Here is a 23,618-nt window from a genome sequence, read left to right as displayed (position 1 = left end):
TCATCATGCCAGTGACTTTAGCTGGCGTCGACTCTTGTTGGCTTGTTCTCACAGGCGTTTTTTTTTTTTTCTGCGTTTGCGATTAGGTTGCCGCTTTGTCCTAGTAGTTGTGACCTGTGGTTCGCGTACTGGTTGACCGGCGAGTTGGAGTGCGTGATTTCGAATGACCAATACGATCAGCGCACACGTTTGACACATGGAATGATTTTAATAGTGTGTGTTTGGTGCTCTTCATAGCGTTTTTAAACCTAGTATTCAATTGTAACGCGGGGGTGACATTTCCTTTCTACTTTCGGTAAAAAAGACTCGCGTTACATTCAAGTAAATACGGTAATTCGTGCAGTGGGAGCTTGTTTGGATTCGTGGTTGCTGAGCCATTGCCAGTTTAGACAGCTGCATAATATGGTGACATATCTCTGTAACTCTTCGCTGTTTGCCAGCGCTTTTATATTTAGATGTTCTGTGCCTTTGCGAGGGCGGTGGCCAAGGTTGGATACACCTGGTCAGTGGCAGGGCACAGCTCTAAGGAAGTAGCACGTGCAAAAAGTTCCCGATAGGAGCAGCTGTCGATTGAAAAGGAACAAAGAGTACACGTTTCATCCGGGTAGTCTGGTGCTAGCAAAGTGTATTTTGCATCGATGAGTATGGTGCGGCGCGTAGCATGCACAGTAGAGAAACTGCCCTCTGTGAGTGCAAACTCGATCTAAGCACTTTGGGTGCTGCTGAACATGTTGGTGGTCAAGTTGTGGTGAACTACAGGGGTTAGCTTTGGCCGGTGTGACATCACCATGCTGGGTGCAGCTAAGTCAGTGTTGCAGATGTGTGTGTGATGGGGAATAAGGCACTAGTTCTTTTTAACCTTGTTGAAGAGTTAATGCTTGTTTCTTAATCGATTATAAGCGACTTGACGCTGTATTATCTATTAACTCGGCCATTCTGAAGTTTGTGATGAACACTGCCATTCCCGCATAACACCCTGAGTCTTGAATTAACCAAGCTTGTGCAAGATGCAGGCTCGAATTTATATTGTAGCTTAAATCTGCATTATAGATTACAGGACTGCAGAAATTCCATGAATTATCTGGGATTATGTATTAACCAGTGTCAAATCTTCAAGGTTTTGTTGTCTTTTTGTGCTCCCGGGTGCTCTGATATGATACCTTGTGTAGGTTCATCCTCAGTTATTTACTTGGACACTTATTGCCTTCAACTCTGTATTTTAAGAAGATGACTTGAGATCAATTAAAATGAATGCATATTGGCATGGTGATTCTTTAAAACATGATCATTGTAAAGGGTTGGCTTTGTATAGGCAGTTTTAGCACCACTTCCTCTCATGTCTGTCCCCGAGTTTTATTTTTGCGGTCATTCTTAGAGCTACGGTTCTGCAGTACTGTGCAGTTGTATACAACCAGTTAAGGTGGATGATGTAACATGGGAACATCTGTGTGAAAATTAATTGGGCAGCCAAAGTACAAGTGTGACATACTTGTTTTAGTGTGGCCACTAGTTATAACTTGCCATGTGGCTCTGGATGTGGAAGTTGTTAGTAGTAAAGGGAGCACTATGTGGCGATTAAGTTTCTTGTTGCATAGCCTTCCGCAACATAGCAAGCATGCTGTGCGCATGTTTGTCGGTTTCATTGCTAGCGTTGGCCATCAGTGTATTATGCGGGAGTTCCATTATGCTACCTGTCGATGCAGTTATAGCACAACGCCATGTTTTTTTCTTTAGGCTCTAACCGTGCCAAAGCTCCTCAAAGTTTAGGCGTGCTTTCTCTTGCAAGCTGCTAATAGTCATTTCAAACAACACAGGTTTACACATAGCAGTCATCATAGCGAGCTAGGTGGCAAATTGGAGTGGAAAAAAGCAAAACTTAAAGAAGTTGGCAGGAAGCAAAAGTAGTTACTCGAGAAGGTCAAGTTGCTACCCATACTCTTAGTGTTGCAGCTTGTTATCATCAGCAGCAGACTGACCACACCCACTGCAGGACAAAGGCTTCTCCCATATCTCCCCAATTAACTCGTCTTGTGCCAGTTGTGGGCACCTGCAAACATTCTAATCTCACCACCTAAGAGCAGATTTGCTAGGCAGCGGCCTTGCATACCCAAAACGAATTGAAACTTCATTGTGGGCAAGTTAAAGGGTCCCTGAAAAGGGTTTGAGGTTGTCTGCATAACTGAAGGAATTCATATTCATTCACTTCAGTATTAACTCAAATGAAAAGCAATGTGTTTGAACTTGCTGAGTATAGAGCAGAACCAAAGGTTGTAACTGATTCTAACAAGAGAAAAGAGAAGGAAAAACCTGCGCACCTGCTTAAGTGAAGGTGTGCAGGGGCATGTGAAAGAGAAGTGCTCTGGTCCCTGGCTAGTGAGGGGCCTGTTGTGCATATACTGTGGTAGCCAAGATTTTAGGCACTTTTTGAGTATCACACGCTTGCACATCATGACGGTTGTGCTGTCCTTGGCTGTGCGATAATTACCGTGCATCACATTCCACATGCGGCGTGGCCTGATGTTTTCATCGCTTCCTCACACTTGTACGGTTGTGTGCAGGGCTGTGGCTCAGCTGAGGGACTACGAGTACGAAGGCAGCGTGCTCAAGGCAGAGTACCCCATGGATGGCAACATGCGCAATGGTGGTGGCCGCAACAATCTGCGCCCCGGAGGTGGTGGCAACCGACCCATGTTCAGGCCCTTCTCCTATGCGGGAAGCCAGGCGTCCCCCATGAGGCCGTCCGACTTCCCACTCAGGTTGGTCAGGATTTCGAGAAGCAGATTGACTCATCCCAGAGTGGCTGGGTTGATGTGATGAATATCTTTCTCATTTTGTCGGCCGGTTACAGTCGTGCTGAAGAATGATCTTGGTGGTGAAGTCTGAGCACCACTTGTTACAGCTGGGCTGCAAAGGAATGTGACTAAAGTGTACTCATCTGATGTCAGATCTGTTCGAGCCTAGCTTTTTGATATCACACCAGATGTCAAAGTACCCACAGCTATCATTCCATGCTTGCCCTTGACATCAGATTTTCTGATGACTTACTATTCGCTTGTCAGTTTAAAGGTAATGTAGGCACTAGGGCGCTTTGCTAGTAGGTCGCTTTTGTGTCTTTTGGAAGTTGTGGCCTCCTAGTGGTATTTCTCCTTCCCATCAATGATCATATTGGCAGGGTATCCTTGATAGTTACAGCACAGTACAGACTAGTAGCGACTGGGAAAAAGTAAGAAAAAAGTCATGCTATCAGGTCATTATTCCTATTTGGTGGTGCTTCCGCTCAGCTCACCAATATTAGTCATACCTCTATATATTGAATACAGATATTACAGATTATTGGCTATATTGAACTGTTCATAAGTTTTTTTACAAACGCATGCAATTTATACTTTATATTCCGTATTTACTCTAATGTAACGCAAGGGGTGACTTTACATGCTGCCCAGTGGGGAAAATGAAACCACAAATGTAATGCAACGCTTAAGAACGCAAAATGGGTGTTGTTTCAGTGTAACGAGCGCTAAAAAAGCTTTGGGTTGGGATGCACTTCAAAACATAGGAATGCTCTGCGTTTAAAATTGTTTCATAATATATTTCATTCAAGAACATGAATAGACAAAACCAAATATATAGTCAACCCTGATTGTGTCTTTATGGATAGATCATTCACTTTAAGGGGGGACGCGGGTCCTTGGGATATATATAGCAACTGTACAGCTACTATAGTCCTCCATAAAGTCAGCAATAAAATTCCAATAAGGAAGGGCGTCAGGCAAGGAGACACGATATCGCCCATGCTGTTCACCGCATGTTTGCAGGAGGTTTTTCGAGGCCTGAATTGGGAACAGTTGGGAATAAGAATAAATGGAGAATACCTAAATAATCTGCGATTTGCTGATGACATTGCCTTGCTGAGTCACTCAGGAGGTGAACTGCAAATCATGATCAACGAGTTAGACAGGCAGAGCAGATCGATGGGTCTAAAAATTAACATGCAGAAAACCAAGGTAATGTTCAACAGCCTAGCAAGGGAACAACAGTTCACAATTGGCAGCGAGAACCTAGAAATTGTGCCGGAATACGTCTACTTAGGGCAGGTAGTGACAGCTGATCCGGATCATGAGAGGGAGATAACTAGAAGGATAAGAATGGGGTGGAGCGCATATGGCAAATTCTCGCAGATCATGAGTGGCAGTTTACCAATTTCCCTCAAGAGGAAAGTGTACAACAGCATAATCTTACCGGTACTCACCTACGGGGCAGAAACGTGGAGGCTAACGAAAAGAGTTCAGCTTAAGTTAAGGACAACGCAGCGAGCCATGGAAAGAAAAATGATAGGTGTAACGTTAAGAGATCGGAAGCGGGCAGAGTGGGTGAGGGAACAAACACGGGTTAATGACATCCATTCGAAATCAAGAGAAAGAAATGGGCTTGGGCAGGGCATGTAATGCGAAGGCAAGATAACCGCTGGTCTTTAAGGGTAACGGAGTGGGTTCCAAGAGAAAGTAAGCGTAGCAGGGGGCGGCAGAAGGTTAGATGGGCGGATGAGATTAAGAAGTTTGCAGGCAAAGGGTGGATGCAGCTGGCAAAGGATAGGGTTAATTGGAGAGACATGGGAGAGGCCTTTGCCCTGCAGTGGGTGTAGTAAGGCTGATGATGATGATGATGATGATGGATAAGTCTCATTTTCCATCTTAATTTCAAGTTTCATGGTTGAATACCGCGTAGTTTACGAGAAATCGACACGCAAAGATGCAATTTTGACAAGAGAGCTCGCGAAAATAGGGCAGAAAATTCTCGTCTTGCGTCGCGTGTTGGCAGCAGCGGGTCAGATTAGACACATTCCTGCCCAGCGCTGATCGCGAGGATTGCGAAGCACGCCGATGATAAAATCGCCAGTTTGGTAGCAATTTCCGCAACCTAGCGCAAGATGTGGACGCTAGCGAACGAGCATGTAGACGCCAACCCTCCATTGCCCGCGGAGCTACCGATGTGGTCGCAGATTTGGAGGCGATCATCGACAGACTGCTTCACAATACAGTGTGCACCCTCGAAATCATTTTTGCAGCTTGCTAAGTGACGGCAACGGCATAAAATGCGATTCAGACTATTCACTATGCACCTATGTTAAACGGCATAAATAAAAATCACTTTTTTTCTTGCCACTTTTATGTGAACTTCAAAACATTGTAACATTGGTTACAGAAGGGCTAGAACACCAAAAGTACTCTTATTGCAAGCATTAATAATAGTAGAATCCACTGGGATAAAAATTATTTGAATCTGATTAGCCAATTTTTTCAAAAAGTTGTCAGAATAGCTTTACCGAAATTCTTGGATTAATAGCAAACGACATAATATACACAAAAATGGACACCATATTTGAAATCAGCACACTAAAATACATAATAGCTGAAGATTTTATTATGCTAAGTCCAATATTAAGGCGAGACGCGGGTCGAAGAACGGCAATTTTAAGTAAAAAAATCACTTTTGTGTTTTTGACTGCTTTAGTAAACTTGAGCATTCCTCTTTCATGTATGCAAAAATCAGAACCATAATTGATCTGGAAATTATCGAAAACCCCTGTTAAAGTACTCGCGGTGGCTAGAAAAGGTGCAGATCTGACCCATTTTTAAATGCGTGAGGCGTCAAATCGCGGAATCGTACTGTGCTGGGCTTGCGGGAGGAGCTAGGCGTATGCTTTTTCTCCCGGATGCAGGCTTTGCCGCTACGCAAACTGCCAAGAAATAAATAATAAAAACATAATTTTCCACGGCCAAAACTGAGCGCTTCCACATCACGTGGTTCGATCGTGGCCACGCCATTGGCTCCTAGCTCGCGAAGTGGCATTACGGCGTCTGCTCTTCTGCAACACGCACCTCTCGCTACGTGCTCCGCAAGCTATTGCAAATATTTCTGCTTTTCGATAGTATGCATGCCGAGAAGAAACGTATCAAGTTCCGGACAAAGCGTAAATTCAAGGGAACTCGCAGGAAAGTGAAGCGGCGTGCGACGGAGATGCCCGCGGCCGCTAAGCCTAACCTCGGCCGAGGCGACGCTTCTGACGCTTCGAAGCTGGCTGGATGTTCGAACTTCATCGTAAGCGTTGACAGTTTCGTTAGCGCGTCGGAAAAGAAGATAGGGTTCTTCCAAAACTAAGGTAGGGGTGGTGAAGAGTCAGCGAGTGCTTTTATCTACGAGATCGGCGCTGTGAATGACCTTGTGAGCGGCGCAGCATGCCCGGAGTGCGGACGATGCGAGCTTACGATCGATGAGCTGGCTGGGAAGCAGAAAGGCCTCGCGTCGTTTCTGGAGTTGCGTTGCAACAGTGAAGCATGTCCCACATCCGTTGTTTCATCGACGTATTCATCGCGGCGTGCAACTCCGGCGGGCGACTACAACGGTGAAGCACGTCCATCTGCCAGCACTAGGGAGAGCTTCGCCGTGAATGTCAAGGCCATGGTTGCGGGGCGCGCTGTTGGAGCAGGACACAACCAACTCGTCCGATTTTGCGCAATTCTTGAATTACCCAAACCGATGCATCAGAAATCGTTCAATGCCATCACAAAGAAGGTGCACCTCGCGGCTATGAAGGCAGTGGTCGAGAACTTGGAGTTGGCTCGCAAAGTGACAGCCCAGGAAGTTGGATCTGCCAATTTAGCTGTCATGTTTGATGGCACTGGGCAAAAGAGAGGTTATAAGAGCCATAATGGTGTAGGCATAGCCATTTCCGTAGAAACAGGGCTTTGCCTAGATTTTGAAGTTTTATCTAATTACTGTCAGAGCTGCAGTACCCACAAGGAATATGAAGATAAAGGGGAGGAGGAGATATGGCAAGCCTTCAACATGCCAGTGTGTGAAAAAAATGTTGATTGCTCAGCACACACTATGGAAACAAATGCTGCTCTGAGGATATGGAATAGGACAAAGTCCTACAGCACTCCCCTGAAATTCACAACCTTCCTAAGTGACGGAGACAGCAAGGACTTTACAGCTGTGTCAACGCCAAGTGTGTATAATGGTGTGCCCATCACAAAAGAGGACTGCACTAACCATGTTTCCAAGCGGCTTGGGACTGCACTACAAAAGCTCAAAATGCCAAGAGGCCAGAAGCTCACAGATGCAGTCATACAGAACCTGCAAACCTACTTTCAGGTAGCCATCACTGCCAACAGAGTAAGTGTGCAAGGCATGTATCGTGCAGTTTGGGCATCCTTCTACCTCTGATGCTCGACGGATGCAGCCAAGAGCCACAAATTTTCCCGGATGGAGAGGCCTCATGGTGCAAGTTCAAGAGGGCAGAAGCATTGGGTCAGGCAGCCCCAGCACACACCCCCATTCTCACCAACAGCCAGGCCAAGGCAATTCTGCCCACATACAAGAGGCTTACAGATGAACAACTGCTCACTCGTTGTGTGAAGGAGAAAACTCAAAATGCAGCCGAATCACTCAACAGTAAGATTTGGCTGTTGTGCCCCAAGACAAGGTTCGCCTCGCGCACAGTTGTGGAGATGACAACACCACTTGCTGTCTTATGGTTTAATCAAGGACACAAGGCCTTTGAGAATGTGCTGGAGGAACTGGGTGTTCTTCCATCAAGATAACTCCTCACTATGGGCAAGAATTGTGACAAGCGCAGAATTTCAAGAATGCCCACAAAGCAGACAGCTGAGGCAAGGGCTCGTCGCTGCCGTCTAGCCAAGAAGGCTTGTCTTCAAGATGCTGCCAAGAAAAGCTCTGAGGGACCAACATATGGTGCAGGCCTATTCTAAAGTTGTATGCTCTAGGAGAATGCTCTGGCCTGTATTGTCTCCAATTTTCATGTAAATATACTTTGTAGAACAGTAGTAAACAACATTTGCAACTTTCAATTGCGTTTTTCTCAACTTCTTATTTTGGACCAATAATAGCTATTGGATGCAAAATTTTATGTACTTGTTGTACTCGGATTAAGACCAAATTTGGCATACATAATCTTTAAGGTATGTAGAATGCAAGTATTTAGGTTTCAATACAATTGGTATTGTTTATAAGTATGAAAGGTCCCAAAATATTTATGCGCTGGCTTCTGAAAAGGAAGCATGAGCTTAAATTTTGGTAAAATGGTGCATGACACAGGTGCACAATTTCCTTGCTTATTTGCACTTAGTGGAGTATTAGGAACAAGAAAAACTATTTTACACTGCTTTCTCGTGCTCACTGGCATGTCTAGCAGGGGGCTTGGCAAGCACAGTTTTTCACATGTGCATGGTACTTGGAACATGAAAGCATGAAACTATCTTGGAAATAAAAACAGATTTGGAAAGAGGAGATCAATCTCTATAACTTGTGCAATTTTCATTTATCTGGCATCAATATTAAAAAAAAAATGTTCATGAGGAGCGTCTCCCCTTAAAGCATACTTCCTTTGAACTCTGCAGGATTCTTGTGCTGAGCGACATGGTTGGAGCCATCATTGGCCGAGCTGGTGGCACCATCCGGCAGATTACCCAGCAGTCAAGGGCACGGTGCGTCGCTCCTTTTGTGTTTTGAGATTGTGAATGTCGTGTGCACTGACTTCTTGTTGGGGAAGGGGGCACCTGTGATGGTTCACTGGATTGGGCAACCTATTGTTTTGATCTGAAGTAGCATCTAGTGGAGTGCCTTGTTTCAGCAAATGGTGTCTTACGCATTGGTGCATTTCAGTGAAGGCATGCAAAAATTTCATGACTATAAAACATGAACTGCTATAATAGGAATGTCTGTGATCGCAACTAGCGAATGTAGATGACGTGGTCCGCTGTGCTCCAACGCCGTCAGCACCTCTACATGGCAAACAGAGTATTATCCACAGCTTCCACTTTTTTAAAGCGAAAGCTTTACTGGCTGCAGTTTGAGCAGTTCCGCGTGATTCCTGGAGAGCCATGGTGCGCATGCGCGAGGAGCAGTGAGGATGCACGGCGCATTTCTCTCTCTAGCTTCCTAGTCACAACTGCGCATGCGCCACTAGTAGCACCAAGCCACAGGTTTTCCACCGCTGCCCTGCCCAGCGCTGCGCCTTTTCTCAAAATCCAACTTTCAATTTTCATTTTTCTCTTTCCCTCCCTCCTTTATCCCTCCTTTATGGTGTGGTTCGGTGGTCCACCGAGATATATGAGACCGTTACTGTGCCATTTCCTTTCCTCAAAAACCAAACAAAACAGGAGAGCCGACCACGTTCATAGAGTTCATTGGCTTTGACAACTTTGCAAAGACCTTTCATTCTCACGAAAGGAAAGTCGCACAACCGGCTCAGTGAGTCAGTAGAGACCTCAATCTCGATTTCGCTTTGCATATCCTGGATTAGCTGGGCTAATCCACGTTAATATTTTTTTAACAACACAAAAAGTGGTGTCTGTGCAATAGTTCGTGCTCAAAAGCAGTTCAAAGCAATGGGATATAGCAAAGAAGGTGCAGGACAAGAAGTGAGTGTCCATAGCTGCCACACAGTTGCTCCCGTGTTTCTGGTGCCGACAGCACTTTGAGAGTGGAGGTTGCAGAGAAGACTTGTGGTAAAGGTGGCGCCCGTTTCCAAAGGCAGTTGTGGCCGAGCAGGCCAAGCGGCGACATGCGGGAAGCGGCAGGTTCCTGCCACTGCCCCTCTTTCCCAACTCACCCCGCCCAATGCGTCGCAACTTGTGCGAGCCGTAGCAGCGGTTGTGGCGGCTGCTGCCGGTGATCGCAGAATGTTTCTCCACGTTCAGAACTTTGAGTATAGGGAGGTTTACTGTTAAAGTTTACTATGTGATTTACCTGCATTTCTCATTTTGGTTTTCGTTCTGTTCTGACCTTTTGAGTGTTCACATGAAAACTGCATGCAACGAGAAATTGTGGGGCTTTCTCAGTTTCAGTATATCCAGGTTGAAATTTATCATGATGAACTTGAAGTTTGCCTGGTAATGTTTTTTTTTTTTTTTTTGTCCATGTTTCCAGAAATACGGCTTTTGAAATTCTTGGTGCCTCTGCATAGGTGTTCGAGTTTTGAAATTTTGTAAAATAAAATGACACTAAAACAGCTAGAATTCCCATCGTCATTCCCTGTGCACCTACACTAAGTGTAGTGTGTAGGGGTTCTGAAACTGGATTCTCTTGGTTGTGCTTTGGTGTTCCCGCGCACCTGGGTCCATGCATGCCTCGACCCTCTCTTTTCCTTTCACCAACTTTATTTTCGGACTGACTGACTTGTAGCTTGTAGTGAAACCACTATGCAGCCAGCTGCTGGTAATTGAATTTTGGTAATTTTTGAGGGGCTGTGCATCTGCATGTTCTGTAAAGCAGGAAGAGGTGGAAGGCAAGGCGCATGGGGGCTTCTAAGCGCTTGTGGAAGATAGGGAACCTTTTTTAGTGTGTGTACAGGTAGTGTTGCTCTCAGTATGAGCTGCAGCATGCATGTGGTAAGAGCTCAGTTCTCAAAGCAGTGTGAACCCGGCACTGCTAGAAGTTTATGCATTTAGCATTTGACTCAAAGCACAATGTACCCTGAAAGTCAGTCAGTGCAAGTTGGATGCACTGTGTGAAGGCATGCTGGTTTACTATAAAGCAGAAACCTCACTTGATATCATTCCAGGTGTGTTGCAAGTCATATTGAGCACGATTGCACGCAGTATAATTAGCGTATGAATTTTTAAAAAATACAGAACTCACCCAAGATGTAGGGGCTGCAGCAGGTAAAACTAAATAACTCAAACCAATTATAGTACAGTAATCCTTCTTTATAACGAAGTCAGCAGGACGGTGGAAAAATTCGTTATAAGCGGTAATTCGATATAAACGACCACCCGAGAAAATCTAAAGCAGTCGAGCTTTAATTGCGCCGCGACGGTGAGGAAGTCAAAAATACAATGTATTCAGTGAAGCAAATCTTTATTCAGGTGCAAGAAAGGCAGTGAGCTTTGGCTGTTTCAAGTTCTTAACGGGTGCGTGCAACCCCTGCTCTAATCTGACCGAGCATTGCACGAGGCCGCGGTCGCCACACCCATGCATTCAGCCTTCGGGGTATTTCGAATTGCGAAGGCAGTGGTCGCTTTTATCGGGGTATTTCTGGGTATTTCGAAGGCAGTGGGCGCTTTCATGCAGGGGGGGGGGGTCACGGGAAAAATTGCTGTGGCTCGAATCTGAGGTGTTTGCTGTGCTCAAAATACGATTAGCCGCTCATTGTAGGTACGCAGCGCGATCGTAAAAACTGAACGGTTTTGCAATAGGGGCTTCACATGATTACTGGGCAGTCTTTTTTCCGATGTGTACAGCTGTGAAGTTTGCAGTTGAGTTTTTTGGCGCACCATTGTTGACGACACTGTGCTAATTCTACGGTTCGAGTGTCAGTGTTCGTGCAGCGTCGCGTCCGCGCCGTTGACAGATGTCTAGGAACAAAATTCAATGACCCTACCACTCATTTAGACCGTTTGTCTAGTCTGATGGCGCGAATCAAGCATGACCAACTCGAGAAAATCGCCGGGGAAACACCGTGGTTGCGTTGACCCGCCATGTTGACAGCCTGACTCGCCAGCGCTCAAATTGTTCGTGTTTTCGGCAAGTTATCGATCTATTTGCACCGTCAAAAGTGCAGTGAAGCTAGGGTCGGTGCTTTATTGCAATGCAGGCCGATTATGACGAGCGGCAAGCAGATTTCTAGACCGGCTTCCCTAAAGTCGTCTTTCCCGGTTAAGGCGCGAATATAGTCCGACGTAACGTAAGCGAATGCGTGCTCGCGCGCACACTGCGTTGCGTTGGTGAAACAGCTCCGTCTCTAGTTCGACGCACTGCAGCGGCCACCATAACCGGCGGCTGCCAGCATGCCCCGACGGGCCCAGCGCAGATTTTTCTTCTGCTCCAATTGCGCGCCGGCGCCGCCGACTGCGTCGACCCACAATGCATCGCGCAGAGGAAAATGTTGGATGCCAACGCAGACGACGTACGTGAGCGATGCGAGCTGCCCAAATATTGAAATTGTGCCGGATATCGTTGTGAAACGGTTTATCGAAGCCATCAAACAACACCCTTGTGTATATGACACCAAACGGCTGGATTTCAGAGACCACCAGGGCAGAGAGAACACAGAAGGCGAAGCACCGGTCTCTCCTCGGGTGAGTTGTTCCCGTGGAGAGAGCGATATTTCGCACATACACCGAGCACCTGCGCTTTCACCGCAAGCGGTGGACTAGTAACACAAGAGGAATTTTCTGTTGCGCGGATAACACCCTAGCCATGTTTTATGTAGCTGCCGCAACGCCGTGGATGTAACGAAGCGGATGAGGCGACGCAGAAAAAGGTGCGAACGGAATTCAAACTGCCCATGTGTCGACGATCGGCGCGCGAGGCGGCGGTCGTTCTGCGTATGCTCCGAAGCGCCACGTGCCGTCTGGGCGCATCGATATAGAGGGAGTGGCGCTTCGGCCGGCGCAGTGAAACTGGTGTAGCGCGACTGACTGCGAGCGCCGCGCGCCCGCACGCTGAACACGTCGGACTATAAATACACCTTTAACGTAGCTCCTCGCGTTGAACACGGCAAAGGGCGTGCGAGCAGCAGTCGCTTGCAACCAGGCAGCAGCTCGACAGCACCGTTGTTCACACTTGCAAGCACGACCTGCGGGTCGCCTTCTCGTTTGAAGCGAAAACTCTCGGGAAAGACATTTCGCGTGCTTTCGAGAGTTTCGCCTGCTTTGGCCGATGTGAAACGGTTAGGCTTAGCAACGACTACGGCAGCCAGGAAGGAGCTAAGTTCGTTGCTGAAAGCTCACCTCGCTAGCGTGAATGGGCTCATAGTCGGAGGGACACTTCTTTTGCGCTTTTTGGCACGTTTCAGTGCCAGGAATGTTCTTTAGAGTGGTAAAATTTTGCTCACCGAGTGCACTCCATGGAATGCTACGTCGCAAGTCTGTCCGCGGTCTTTTGGCCACTTTTCGGCATCCAAGAGACCGCGGTTTTCTGGCATCGCAAAGCGCCACGAAAATTTTATTTTTGTTTGGATTCCATCACGGGGGACACCAGCGACGCGATTGCGACCAGTTCGGGCGCGCTTCCGTTTGCATCCGCTTTAAACAGCTGGGGGCACTCGGCACTCGCTTGGTACTCGTTACTAGGCATGTCATCAGTCGTAGGTTTGCTACTTTTGTGGCCTGTTCTGTGCCTGCCTGAGACTGATTCGTCGGCTGTATTAATTTGGCACTGCATGCGCGAAAGGGTCGCCGCGGCGGCGATGCCTCCGCTTACCACTTCGCTTTAAACGGGTCAAGCTCTTCGTGCGCTTCGAGTAATGCGACCTAAAATGGATGCGTTTGGGTCGGGACCGAAAGAAATTTCGAATGAAGCAATACTTCGAGTAAAGCGGTTTCGTTATAACGAGGGATTACTGTAATATGAACGCACTATGTTGGTTGTGCAATGGGTGCAAGTCTTTCCCTTGCCTGTTGCTTGGCTTCTCTCAGGGGAAATGCTCAAAAAATAGGTTTTCGACCGCGTCTTATGTAGACAAAACCCACCTGTGCCATGACGCTCTTTGGTCAAGCTGCCAATAAAATTTATCATCAAAAGTTTATGGAAGGCAGTATTGGCCAAAAAATTTAATTCGCTTTCTATGAAACCTGGAAAAGACACATGCAGCCTAATTGGCATTGTACAAGTTACACTGTGCACCATTAAATCTCAAGCTGTACACTTTTGATGTAAAAAAATTAATTCTCTCTGCAAAGTTGTATTCTAAAAATTTTATGGTGAGTGTGCATTTGCCAACCCAGTGCTTGCTTTGCTGTGTTGTTTCATGTGCTTTCACAAGAGTCATTGCCTGAATGTCCATTTTGTTCCACAGGGTGGACGTCCACCGAAAAGAGAATGCAGGCTCCCTTGAAAAGGTATGAATGCTGTGGCTTGGTTTTGAAGGCTAAACTGTTCTCAGAGAAAGACCTTGTTGTTTGATTGCGTAGCCTCCTCCTGCTGAGATCTTTTTGTGTTCAAAGAAGTTGCGGAAATTTCTTGGAAACAATCCAGAGCGAACTGGAGTGTGACAGTGCTCTTGTGTTCTTTTCCTGCAGGTGATCACAATTTATGGCAACCCAGACAACTGCTCCACAGCTTGCCAGAAGATCCTGGAAGTGATGCAGCAGGAGGCCAGCAACACCAACAGGGGGTAATGAGCCCTATCTACTACTGTCAAATGTTGTGCGGACTCACTGATTCAAGGGTGCTTTAGGCAAAGAGTACTGCGGCAGAAATTTTTTTGTTATCACAAGGGCTGATTCAGACAGTAGACTATTTGCAGGTGTACAGGCTGCCAGCACAGCTGGCAGTGCAAAAATGGGTTCAGTTGTTTCACTTGTGTGAAACCAGGAGAAATGCTTGAGGGCAGCGAGAATCTGTTCATTGGTAGCCGGTTTTTAGGATGAATGTCACTTGTATAGTGACGGGCCACCATCCTTATGATACGTGATGGTAAAAGCATTTCTTTAGGGTTAGTTACAGCCATCTAGGGTCTAGAGACTTCTATGGCTGGCGTGATCCGGTGCGCCTGCTTGATCAGCAATTGCTAGTCTCCGGGGTCTTTAGAAAGCGTAGAACGGCTTTACAATAAACTGGTGCCTGTTGTGGAATTTAAATGATCCGATTTCTGTATGGCTGGACAAAGACAGAGAGAGGTTTAGACATCTCTAGAAACTGCTCAAAATAGCCTTGCCGAGGTCTGTTGCATCGGATGGTCGTCGTTTAGGCTGTGACATTTCCTGCAATTGTGCCGCATTTACTCGCGTATAACCCGCACCCCTAACTTTGTACTCCACGGAAAAAAGAAACTTGCGTATAACTCGCACGTTTACCTGAAAAAAAAAAAAAAAGAGCGCTAGACAGGTTCAACTGCACACTCGGTTTTCAGAACATTTATTCAAACTACGGCTCTCACTGCTGCCATCCGAGGCTTCACCGCCACTCTCCAAGACGTAGTCGTTCTCGGAACCATCGGAGCTGTTACCGATGGCACACCTTTTAAAGCTTTTACGCAGTAAGTCGGCCGGTATCGCTTTCCACGATCCACTGGCACAGCAATGCAATGGAATATTGGCCCTTCACACGCGTCCCACCGGTCTGAGGGCGTAAAGGCAGTCAGCCATCGACTGGGCGTACAGCCTTGAACGGCTTGTTTAGGCACACTTCGAGTGGCTGTAGCGTGGACATCATGCCACCACGTATTATAACGAGGTCGGTGCCAGTCATGGCGAGGCGAGCATGGACCGCGTGCCAACAAAGCACCTGGTCTTCATTCCCAGATTACTCGAAGCCAGTCGCCTACAAGACCACTGTTCATCCAGGAATTTTCTTCCGCACGCACACCAATTCCTGGGGGCAGTGGTGTGCTACTAGCATCTTGCGTTTGAAAATCATATACGGGTGCAGTCAGAGCACATAACATGACTGTGCAGTGCAGCTTGGCATTTCCATTGGTCAGCACACTGACTGATTTGGAATCGTTTTTTTTTCCATGGTCATGTCCATCGGCATCTCATAGTGCACAGGTGTCTGATCAGCGTTTCTCACCTGAGACAGCAAATAGCGGTGCTCTTTCCGAAGTGCAATGACATATCGTTGAAAGTTCAGCAATTTTTCCTTGTAGGCGTCAGGAAGCCGCTGGCACTTGGTTTTTCGCCGCCGCATAGAAAATCAGTCTTCGCATGAAGCACTGAAGCCATCCACGGCACGAAACTGGCATGGATTGCTCATTTTCTGGGCCAACTTCGGGGCTTCCATTTGCGCCATCTCAGTCGAAACGGCATGGCCACGGCATGCTCCTCAGTGAATTTGGCAAGCTGCGTCTCGAGGTGGGGTTATGCGCCAGTCTTCGGACCACAAAACGCTCTCCTGTCCTGGCTCGTTGTTTCAAGACTCTCTTCTTTTTCTTCCTCCAGTCGCGAATGCACGACTCGTTGACGTGATGCTGTCTCGCAGCAGCTCCGTTGCCGATTTCTTCGACAGTGGCTATAATCTTTAGCTTCTCTTTCGATGTGAAACACTGCCGCCGAGTCGCACTCATGACACCAAAACGAAGCAGACAAACAGTGCAAACTGGGGTGCAGCACACGAAACAGTGCCTGACACTAGGCTCAACAACGCTGGCTGAAGAAAACGTCGCCTGTGGTGTAGGGAAGAATAAACACTATGAATTTGGATTTCGCTATGCCTTTCGTTGGCCCCTTATCGGCTTGACAAGCATGGATGACGATGGGCATGGCAGACTACACGGGAGAGGCCACTGCGCATTGCCGTGAAGCCAACCCCCCTCCCCCAGAAGAAAAAAAATTCGCAGATAATCCGCACCCCCACTTTTTAAATGTTTTTTCAATTTTTGGTGCCGGTTATACGCGAGTAAATACGTTATGTCTGTGCTCTGTTGAGACATGCATTGTTCAGTGTGATATTTAGTTGGCTTTGCATTTGGTGCAGAAATGAACCTTTCTATTTCCTCTCACTCCTGTTGTGATAATGCTGGTGCAGAGATGTGCCTCTGAAGATCCTGGCCCACAACAACCTGATTGGCCGCATAATTGGAAAGAGCGGCAACACCATCAAGCGCATCATGGAGCAGACTGACACCAAGATCACAGTGTCCAGGTAAGGATGCACACGTTTGAGGCCGCTCTTGGCCACCTGTTGTTGCTGGGCTCACTGACATGAGAGTTATGAGCCGTGACATTTTGCATCTGCTTACTGTTAGCTGTAACCATTGATAGTGTACCGTATTTACATGATTGTAAGTCTACTCTAATTTACGTCGACCCCCCCTCTCAAATCGCTTATCCGGAAAAAAAAAGTTTACGCGAATGTAAGTTGACCCCTCAAATCGCATGTCCGAAAAAAACGTCGGTGGACGCACTCAAAAACAAAAATTTATTTCATAGATGGGCTATTCATCCTCACTTGAGTCGTCTTCAGTGGTACTGCTGTCGTCGTCGCCGCTGCAGTCCCACAGTACATCGTCCTCCATGGAAAGCCCGCACTTCCTAAATGACCGCATCACGACATCGTGTGGTACGACCGCCCAAGCGGAGATCACCCACCCCGCACACAGCCGCCAGGGAGGCTCTCTTCACGTGCCCCGTTGGCGTGAGTTCTTGTCCTTCCGCCGCTGGCCACTCGTTATACTCACGCCGGAGCAAGTCCTTGAATGGCTTGTTAATGCCAACGTCTAGCGGCTGCAGCTGCCCCGTCAGACCGCCAGGAATCACCAGCATGTCTGTATGTTCTTTTCGTAACTCTGCCTTCACTTTTGTGGTAAGGTGGTCGCGAAATGAGTCCAGCACGAGGAGGTTCGGATTGCGATATTTGAGGGATGCCCCTGGCCTCAAAAGCCACACCCAACGGTACCAATCAATAACTAAGTCGTCTGTCATGAAGCTTTTTTCATTCACTCGCACAATCACACTTTTCGGGAACATTTCCAGTGGCATGGTTTTTCTTTTGAAGACTGTGTACGGTCGGAGCCTTGTGTCATCTTCCAAGCATGATAGCATAACAGTGAACCGGTTTCTCATTTCCTGTCGTGAGAAGCTTAACCTCGCCAGCTCCCCTCACGCTCACTTCTTGTGTTGGTCGTCATGTCGAAGTAGACTGTAGTCTGGTCCGCATTGCCGATTTGGCCGAGCAAGTACCGCCACGGGTCGCGGTGCTTGAGGCAGTGCCTATGGAAAGAGAGAACTTTCTTCTCATAAGCAGCAGGCACCTTCTGGCATACACTAGTACGCCGACGAAAAGAGAAGCCAGCCCTCTTCAGAAATTTCGAAGGCCAAGCCCTGCTAGCTTTGAAGTTTGTTCGGGGTATCCCAGCTTCCGCAGCGAAGACCCGGCCTTGTTGCGTGATCATTTCGCATGTCACTGGAAGGGACCGATCAAGTATTTCGGTGACATACGCTGCAAGCTTCACCTCCAGCTCCAGAAAGCGTCCCGAATTCGGCCCGCGGAAACCTCTTCGCTTGGAGTCGCAGTCGAAAATTCTGTCTCGCTGCTTCCGCCCCTCCCGCACCAACCGTTCAGAAATGTCGAACTTGCGGCCAGCCACGCAGTTGTTGGTTTCTTCGGCGTAAATGATGGCCTCCCATTTGAACGCTGCAGTGAGTGAGCGCCGAATGCTTTTCGAACCTGGACAGCTCATGGCGAAGCACGCTGCCGGCAGTCGCGTCAAATGCACCAACTCCAAGAACCACCAAACAAAAAGTGATCGGTGTCGGGGCATCGGCTCTTCCAGCAAACATCGGCATTCCCCAGCAGCGCCGTTGTTACGCGTATAATCATCTAGCCGTCGTATTATGCAACCAACAAATAGCGGCTCTTCCATCAGCTAGCGACACTCCCGGGCGCTGGCGCAGACTCCGCGATTGGAACAGCGGCCCTTCCTTAAGTATCGATACTCCCGCGAGTGAAATGACATGAAATTGGTTTTTGGGGAAGGAAATGGGGCAGTATCTGTCTCAAATCTCAGTGGGAAGGGATGGAAGAGGGAGTGAAGGAAGAAAGAGGTGCCATAGTGGAGGGCTCCGGAATAATTTCGACCACCTGGGGATCTTTAATGTGCTGTACTGACATCGCACAGCACACGGGCACCTTTGCATTTCGCCTCCATTGAAACGCTGCCACCGTGTTCTAACCCGGGTATCCTGATCAGTAGCCGAGCGCCTTAACCACTGAAGCACCGCGGCGGGTAACGGTGTGCGCAGTAAAAGTAAAAAACGAAAAATCCTTGGCAAAAAGCCCGCGGAATACCTGAATGCTACGCTTCGAGCCATAGAGCAAACAAGAACTTGCAACCTCGCAGTAGCATCCCTGATAGATCGTTTTTCTTGCTTTTATTGGCAGTTGAAGGTTTCGTTTTCGATTGTAAGTCGACCCCCTCACTTCGGAATTTTAAATTTCAAAATAAGGGTAGGCTTACAATCGTGTAAATACGGTAACCTCCTGTGTTGGGACGCAAATGCTCAGACTGTAAATGCCTTGCTCAAAAACTCAAGCTCCTGTTGGTTTGAAGAAAAACTTGCTGCAGCCTAACCCTGTTCTGTAGATGCCAAGATGTGTAAGTGGTGTGCAAGTCAATATTTTTGCTAGCACAGCTGCATTGTGAAAGCACTGCAGATTTTTTTGGGCTCAGTTTGCTGTCTTGTACTTTTGGGCAGAAAGTACTGTGCTGATGTGAGTGAAACTTTATTCTCGGAGCGGCAACATTGATTTGCGCAGGGATGCGTAATGATACAGCCTGTGATTGTTTGGTGTTTTGTAATATCTCTGCAGTAGAATATGCCAGAGATTGAAGTGCTTCTTTGAAAAATGTGGTTTTTATTCGTGATAAGCCTTCAGATCTTAACAAAGGCAGAGATTTTTCTTCCTGCTTTTATTATAAATCTTTTAATGCTGTCAACTGTACCCTTGTGTGCCGTATTCTTCTCAGCCTGCACGATGGCAGTGCCCTGCACCTGGAGCGGGTGATCAGCATCAAAGGCAAGCCTGAGGGTGTGTGCCGGGCCGAGCAGCTGGTGAGCGCCAAGCTGCGCCAGTCGTATGAGAGCGACCTGGCGGCCCTGGCGCCCCAGAGTATGATGTTCCCTGGCCTGCACCCAATGGCCATGCTGTCGGCCTACCCACCACCCATGCATGGGCCCGCTCGGCCACCCCACTACCGCGGGGGTGGTGGGGGCCCCTACGGGGGTGGGCCTCACCCACCTGCCGTTGGCGGAGGTGGCTACATGGGGGGCCCCCATGGCCCAATGGGCTTCCCACCGGCCGGACCGGGGGGCGAGGGCCGGGAGCTGGTCTGCCTGTACATCCCCAACGCAGCCGTCGGCGCCATCATTGGCACGGGGGGCAGCAGCATCCGTGACATGATCATGATCTCAGGGGCCTCCATCAAGGTGCGCGTTCAAAGAGAGTGCTGCACGGGTTCTGTGTCGGTCTTGCACTGTGTAGTGCGACTCATAGTTGTGACACTTGCTTAGCAGAGGTGTGCGCAGTCTAGTCTGCCTGTAACTATTATTACCGTCACACTCCGCTGGTCCCTTATTCATTAGAATCTTGGTACGATCACGGCTGATATGACTTGCGGGGTGATGCGAATTTGCGAAATTTTTTGGCCAGAGTGCATTGAGTAGAATTAGCAGAATTTTGGGCGCTCTGAAAACTCTCGTATGCCACTGCAGGTGATATGAATGCACGAGCAGTGACTGCACTCTCAAGCACTAAGTGCTGTCTGCACATGGCAGACTCCGCGATCGACAGTTTTGCAGGACGTATCGTGGGCATTGAATGGAGGCACACACTCACTCCGCTTATCGCCTGATGTTGTGATCACTACCGTATTTGCACAATTGCAAGTCGGCTCGAATATAAGTCGCCCCCACCCTCATCACTGGGCTGCTCGTCCACACTTTAGCCATTGTCTTCAAGCCTGTTTCACATGCAAGTGAACATGCTCACGATTCCTATCGCCACAGTTGAGAAACCTTTGTCAGGCCATTACAGCGGCTCGAACGTCAAGTTGAAAATTTTTCACTACGATGTGCCACTCAATCGCTTGCATGTGAACCAGCCTCTAGTGTTATTGTCGTCATCATTGTTAAGGTACCACAGCATGCGTCCCAACCTCATTATCCACCGAAATTCCGCACTTCGCTAACAACTGTACCGTGACATCATGCAGAACTGCTAAAAATTTTGCCTCGCTGCAGCCGCCACACCTGAATCACCTGTCCCGAAATGTCGAAATTTGCAGCCTGGCATGCAGTTTGTTTCTTCGTTGCAAAGAATGACAGCCATCTTGAATGTATTCATGAACGAGCGCCGAATGCTTACTGCACCCGGAGCAATAAGGACGATTGACGAAGCACAACAGTAGAAACAGGTTCAAAATGGCCGGTGCAACATGTCAAATGCGTCAAGCAGAGCCAAAGGGGAACTGTACGTGAGCAGCGTCTGCTCTCGCATCACCTACCGACACTCCCCGGAAGCGCTGATGTTCCGAGTGGCAGTGCCTCTCTGATTGGAACAGCGGTCTCCGTCAGCTACCGACACTCCCATGAGTGCCGAGTATGCGGTTAAAAACAAAAAGAAAAGCACGCAGATTAGCCGTAGTGTCCCTGATATCTCGTTACAAAAAATTAGCAAGGTGCAATACTAAATCCAGTTTGCCATTAGTGCGGAATGCATGTTTGAACGATAACAGGAACCAGTGATGCAAAGCTGGGGTCAGTGATGGACAGTGACAAAGATGAAATAAAACTACCGTAAAATCCGGACTATAGGTCGGACCGGAATATAGGTCGACCCCCTAACTAACCAATTCTAAAAATGGAAAAAATCTTTTCAATGGAAAAAGTACCGAAAGACACCCTTACCTTGAAACAAATGCGACTCGACAGGTTACACAATGGTGACAGTATTTATTTTGATTTAAATGCTGCTCGTATGTACACCCGGCAAATTTTTCAACAATATCGCGCACCCATCGACCCGCGTGTATGTTTCTGGCACACGCATGCAGGCGCCTTTTAGAGCGAAGCCCTTCCTTTTAATGAATTGCCGCACCTAGGATAGCGAGCCTTTGAATTGCGCCCTCGTGAGTCTAGAGGCACGCACGATCTCTACCGCTTTCACGCGGATGCATTCGGCAGTCACAGGCGGCGATCTTGCACGCAGCGCGACATTTCCTTCCAATTCTGGATACGCTGCGGTCCGCCCACGGAATGATGTTTTCTTCTGGTTGCTGCAAGTTGTAATACGCAGCTTCTGCCTCCGCCAGTACTGAATGCTCTTTTTGGATACTCCAAATTCGCGCTGTGCCATCCAGGTTGCCGTGAGCTTCCATGTACTCGATCGTGTTTTTCTTGAAGGCGACGGCAATTTCCACTTTGCACCTACAGAAACGCAAAATGGCGCCATTGCTGCTGATGGCGATGGTGATGGAGGCTGTTGACTTCAGCCGCCCATTGTTGCAAGACTTCCGTAGTTTTTCCGCCAATGACCGGTATATAAAACGGGGGTCTACTTTTCACCGTGGTTTTTTTAAAAAAAGTTCGATCTATATTCCGGGTTTTACGGTAATAGAGATTCGAAAATGTGTGCCATTGTTAGCGCAGCTGTGTTGCTCTAAAGGATGGTTTGTGGCGGCAGTAACATCTTGTCTTTGCACCCTCTTTTTGTCGCAGGTTGCTCAACCAAACAAGGATGACCCTGCTGATGCTCACGAGAGGAAGGTCACCATTGTTGGAACTCCAGAGTCTCAATGGAGGGTGGGTGATTTCGTCTGTCAACTTCAGTCACGCCTATTACAGTTGAACCCCGCAATTATGAAATCATCAGGGACAGTAATTTTTTTTTTGTTCTGGCGAGAATTTCGTTGTTGCGAAAATGGAAAACTCAGCCAAAAAAAGTGCATACCACAGGAACCGCGTTTTATTGGAAAAGTTGCCTAATCTTGGTCTACGGCCTCGGAGGAGTTTTTAACACTTGATCCTCACAACTCTGAATTTGTTGTATGGCCACATTGTCATCATGCGTCACGAGGAATGACTGCATGGTGTTGAGTGCGTCAAACAGATCTCGCTGGCTCGCTTGCTTGGTCGCGATTTCGTTGCCATCATCGCTCTTGTCAGTGCTGCGCACGCTACTGACTATGGCGTCATCCGTTAGTTCCATAAGGAACTAACGGACCAACTAACGTGGAACTAACTAACGTCCCGTTCAGGTAAGGCATGTGCGGTTTTGGGGCTCAAGATGTAGAGTCGCGTAGTAGGTTGCCAAAAGCGGCTTTTAAATTTGCTGTCTGATTTATGCACCTGCCATCTTCACCATCAGTGTCCAACATTTGGTTTTCAGCATTGAAATTGTTTGTGACCCTAAGTTCTGCTTAGCATGGCTGTTAGCACCACATCATTTGAAACAAAACCTGCCTTGCTGTGGTAGACTATGGAGAGAGAGCAATACAGAAACGAGTGTTTGTACTTCACGCGGAGTTTTCTTTTTTTTTCCCCTCCCCCTTGCCTCATCGCAGGCGCAAAGCATGATCTTCAACAAGGTGTGCTACGAGGGCTGCGTGGCCAACCAGGACGGTACCCTGAGGGTGGAAATCTTTGTGCCTTCCAGCCAAGTGGGACGCATCATTGGCAAGGGTGGCCAGACTGTGAGTAGTTGCAAGGGAGGCGAGGGGCGCTGTAGTGGTATTTTGTGTGCAGTTCCGCCACTACCAGTTCAGTGCGAAAGGGATGAGGGGTGCTCCATGCTCACTGAGTAACAGAAAACCATTTATCAGTGGCCCTTTAGCGAGTGAAAGGCATAGTGTTCCTGCAAGGAGTGGGTTGCATTCAAGTTGTGTAGATTGTCACTGAATGGTTCAGCCGAGCCTCTCAGCAGTTGTGGCAATCTGCTTCTGATTGTGAGAAAATGTGTCTGGCCACGTACCTCGTACAAAACTCAAAAATGCCCATTTGCATAATAAACCCGTGGGGATGAAATTAGGTGCAGGGTTCATCGCTATTTTCTCTCGCGTGGCTCATGTTACTGCTCATTGTCTGCTGATCGGCGACAGCTCAAAGATGCCCTAAATTGGGCAGCATGTGCGACTATTTCGGTCACTGCGTGTCATT

At 47.9% G+C, this 23,618-nt stretch overlaps 1 protein-coding gene across 4 annotated transcripts in view; it reads left to right on the top strand.

Annotated features, from left to right (window-relative positions):
* The window catches only part of Imp (IGF-II mRNA-binding protein), a 58,793-nt gene that overhangs the window by 10,209 nt on the left and 24,966 nt on the right, over positions 1–23,618 (top strand). For all 4 annotated transcript variants that reach the window (XM_077657899.1, XM_077657898.1, XM_077657900.1 and 1 more), the window contains 8 exons: positions 2,559–2,756; positions 8,421–8,507; positions 13,823–13,865; positions 14,046–14,140; positions 16,492–16,608; positions 19,433–19,892; positions 22,182–22,265; positions 23,027–23,155. In XM_077657899.1, the coding sequence (XP_077514025.1) occupies positions 2,559–2,756; positions 8,421–8,507; positions 13,823–13,865; positions 14,046–14,140; positions 16,492–16,608; positions 19,433–19,892; positions 22,182–22,265; positions 23,027–23,155 (1,213 nt within the window). The remainder of the gene's footprint in view (positions 1–2,558; positions 2,757–8,420; positions 8,508–13,822; positions 13,866–14,045; positions 14,141–16,491; positions 16,609–19,432; positions 19,893–22,181; positions 22,266–23,026; positions 23,156–23,618) is intronic.

Source organism: Amblyomma americanum, chromosome 3 (genome assembly GCF_052857255.1).
Source record: "Amblyomma americanum isolate KBUSLIRL-KWMA chromosome 3, ASM5285725v1, whole genome shotgun sequence".
NCBI classification, from domain to species: Eukaryota; Metazoa; Arthropoda; class Arachnida; order Ixodida; family Ixodidae; genus Amblyomma; species Amblyomma americanum.
The sequence above is the reverse complement of the archived record's forward strand: the minus strand, read 5'-3'. Positions and strand labels throughout refer to the sequence as shown.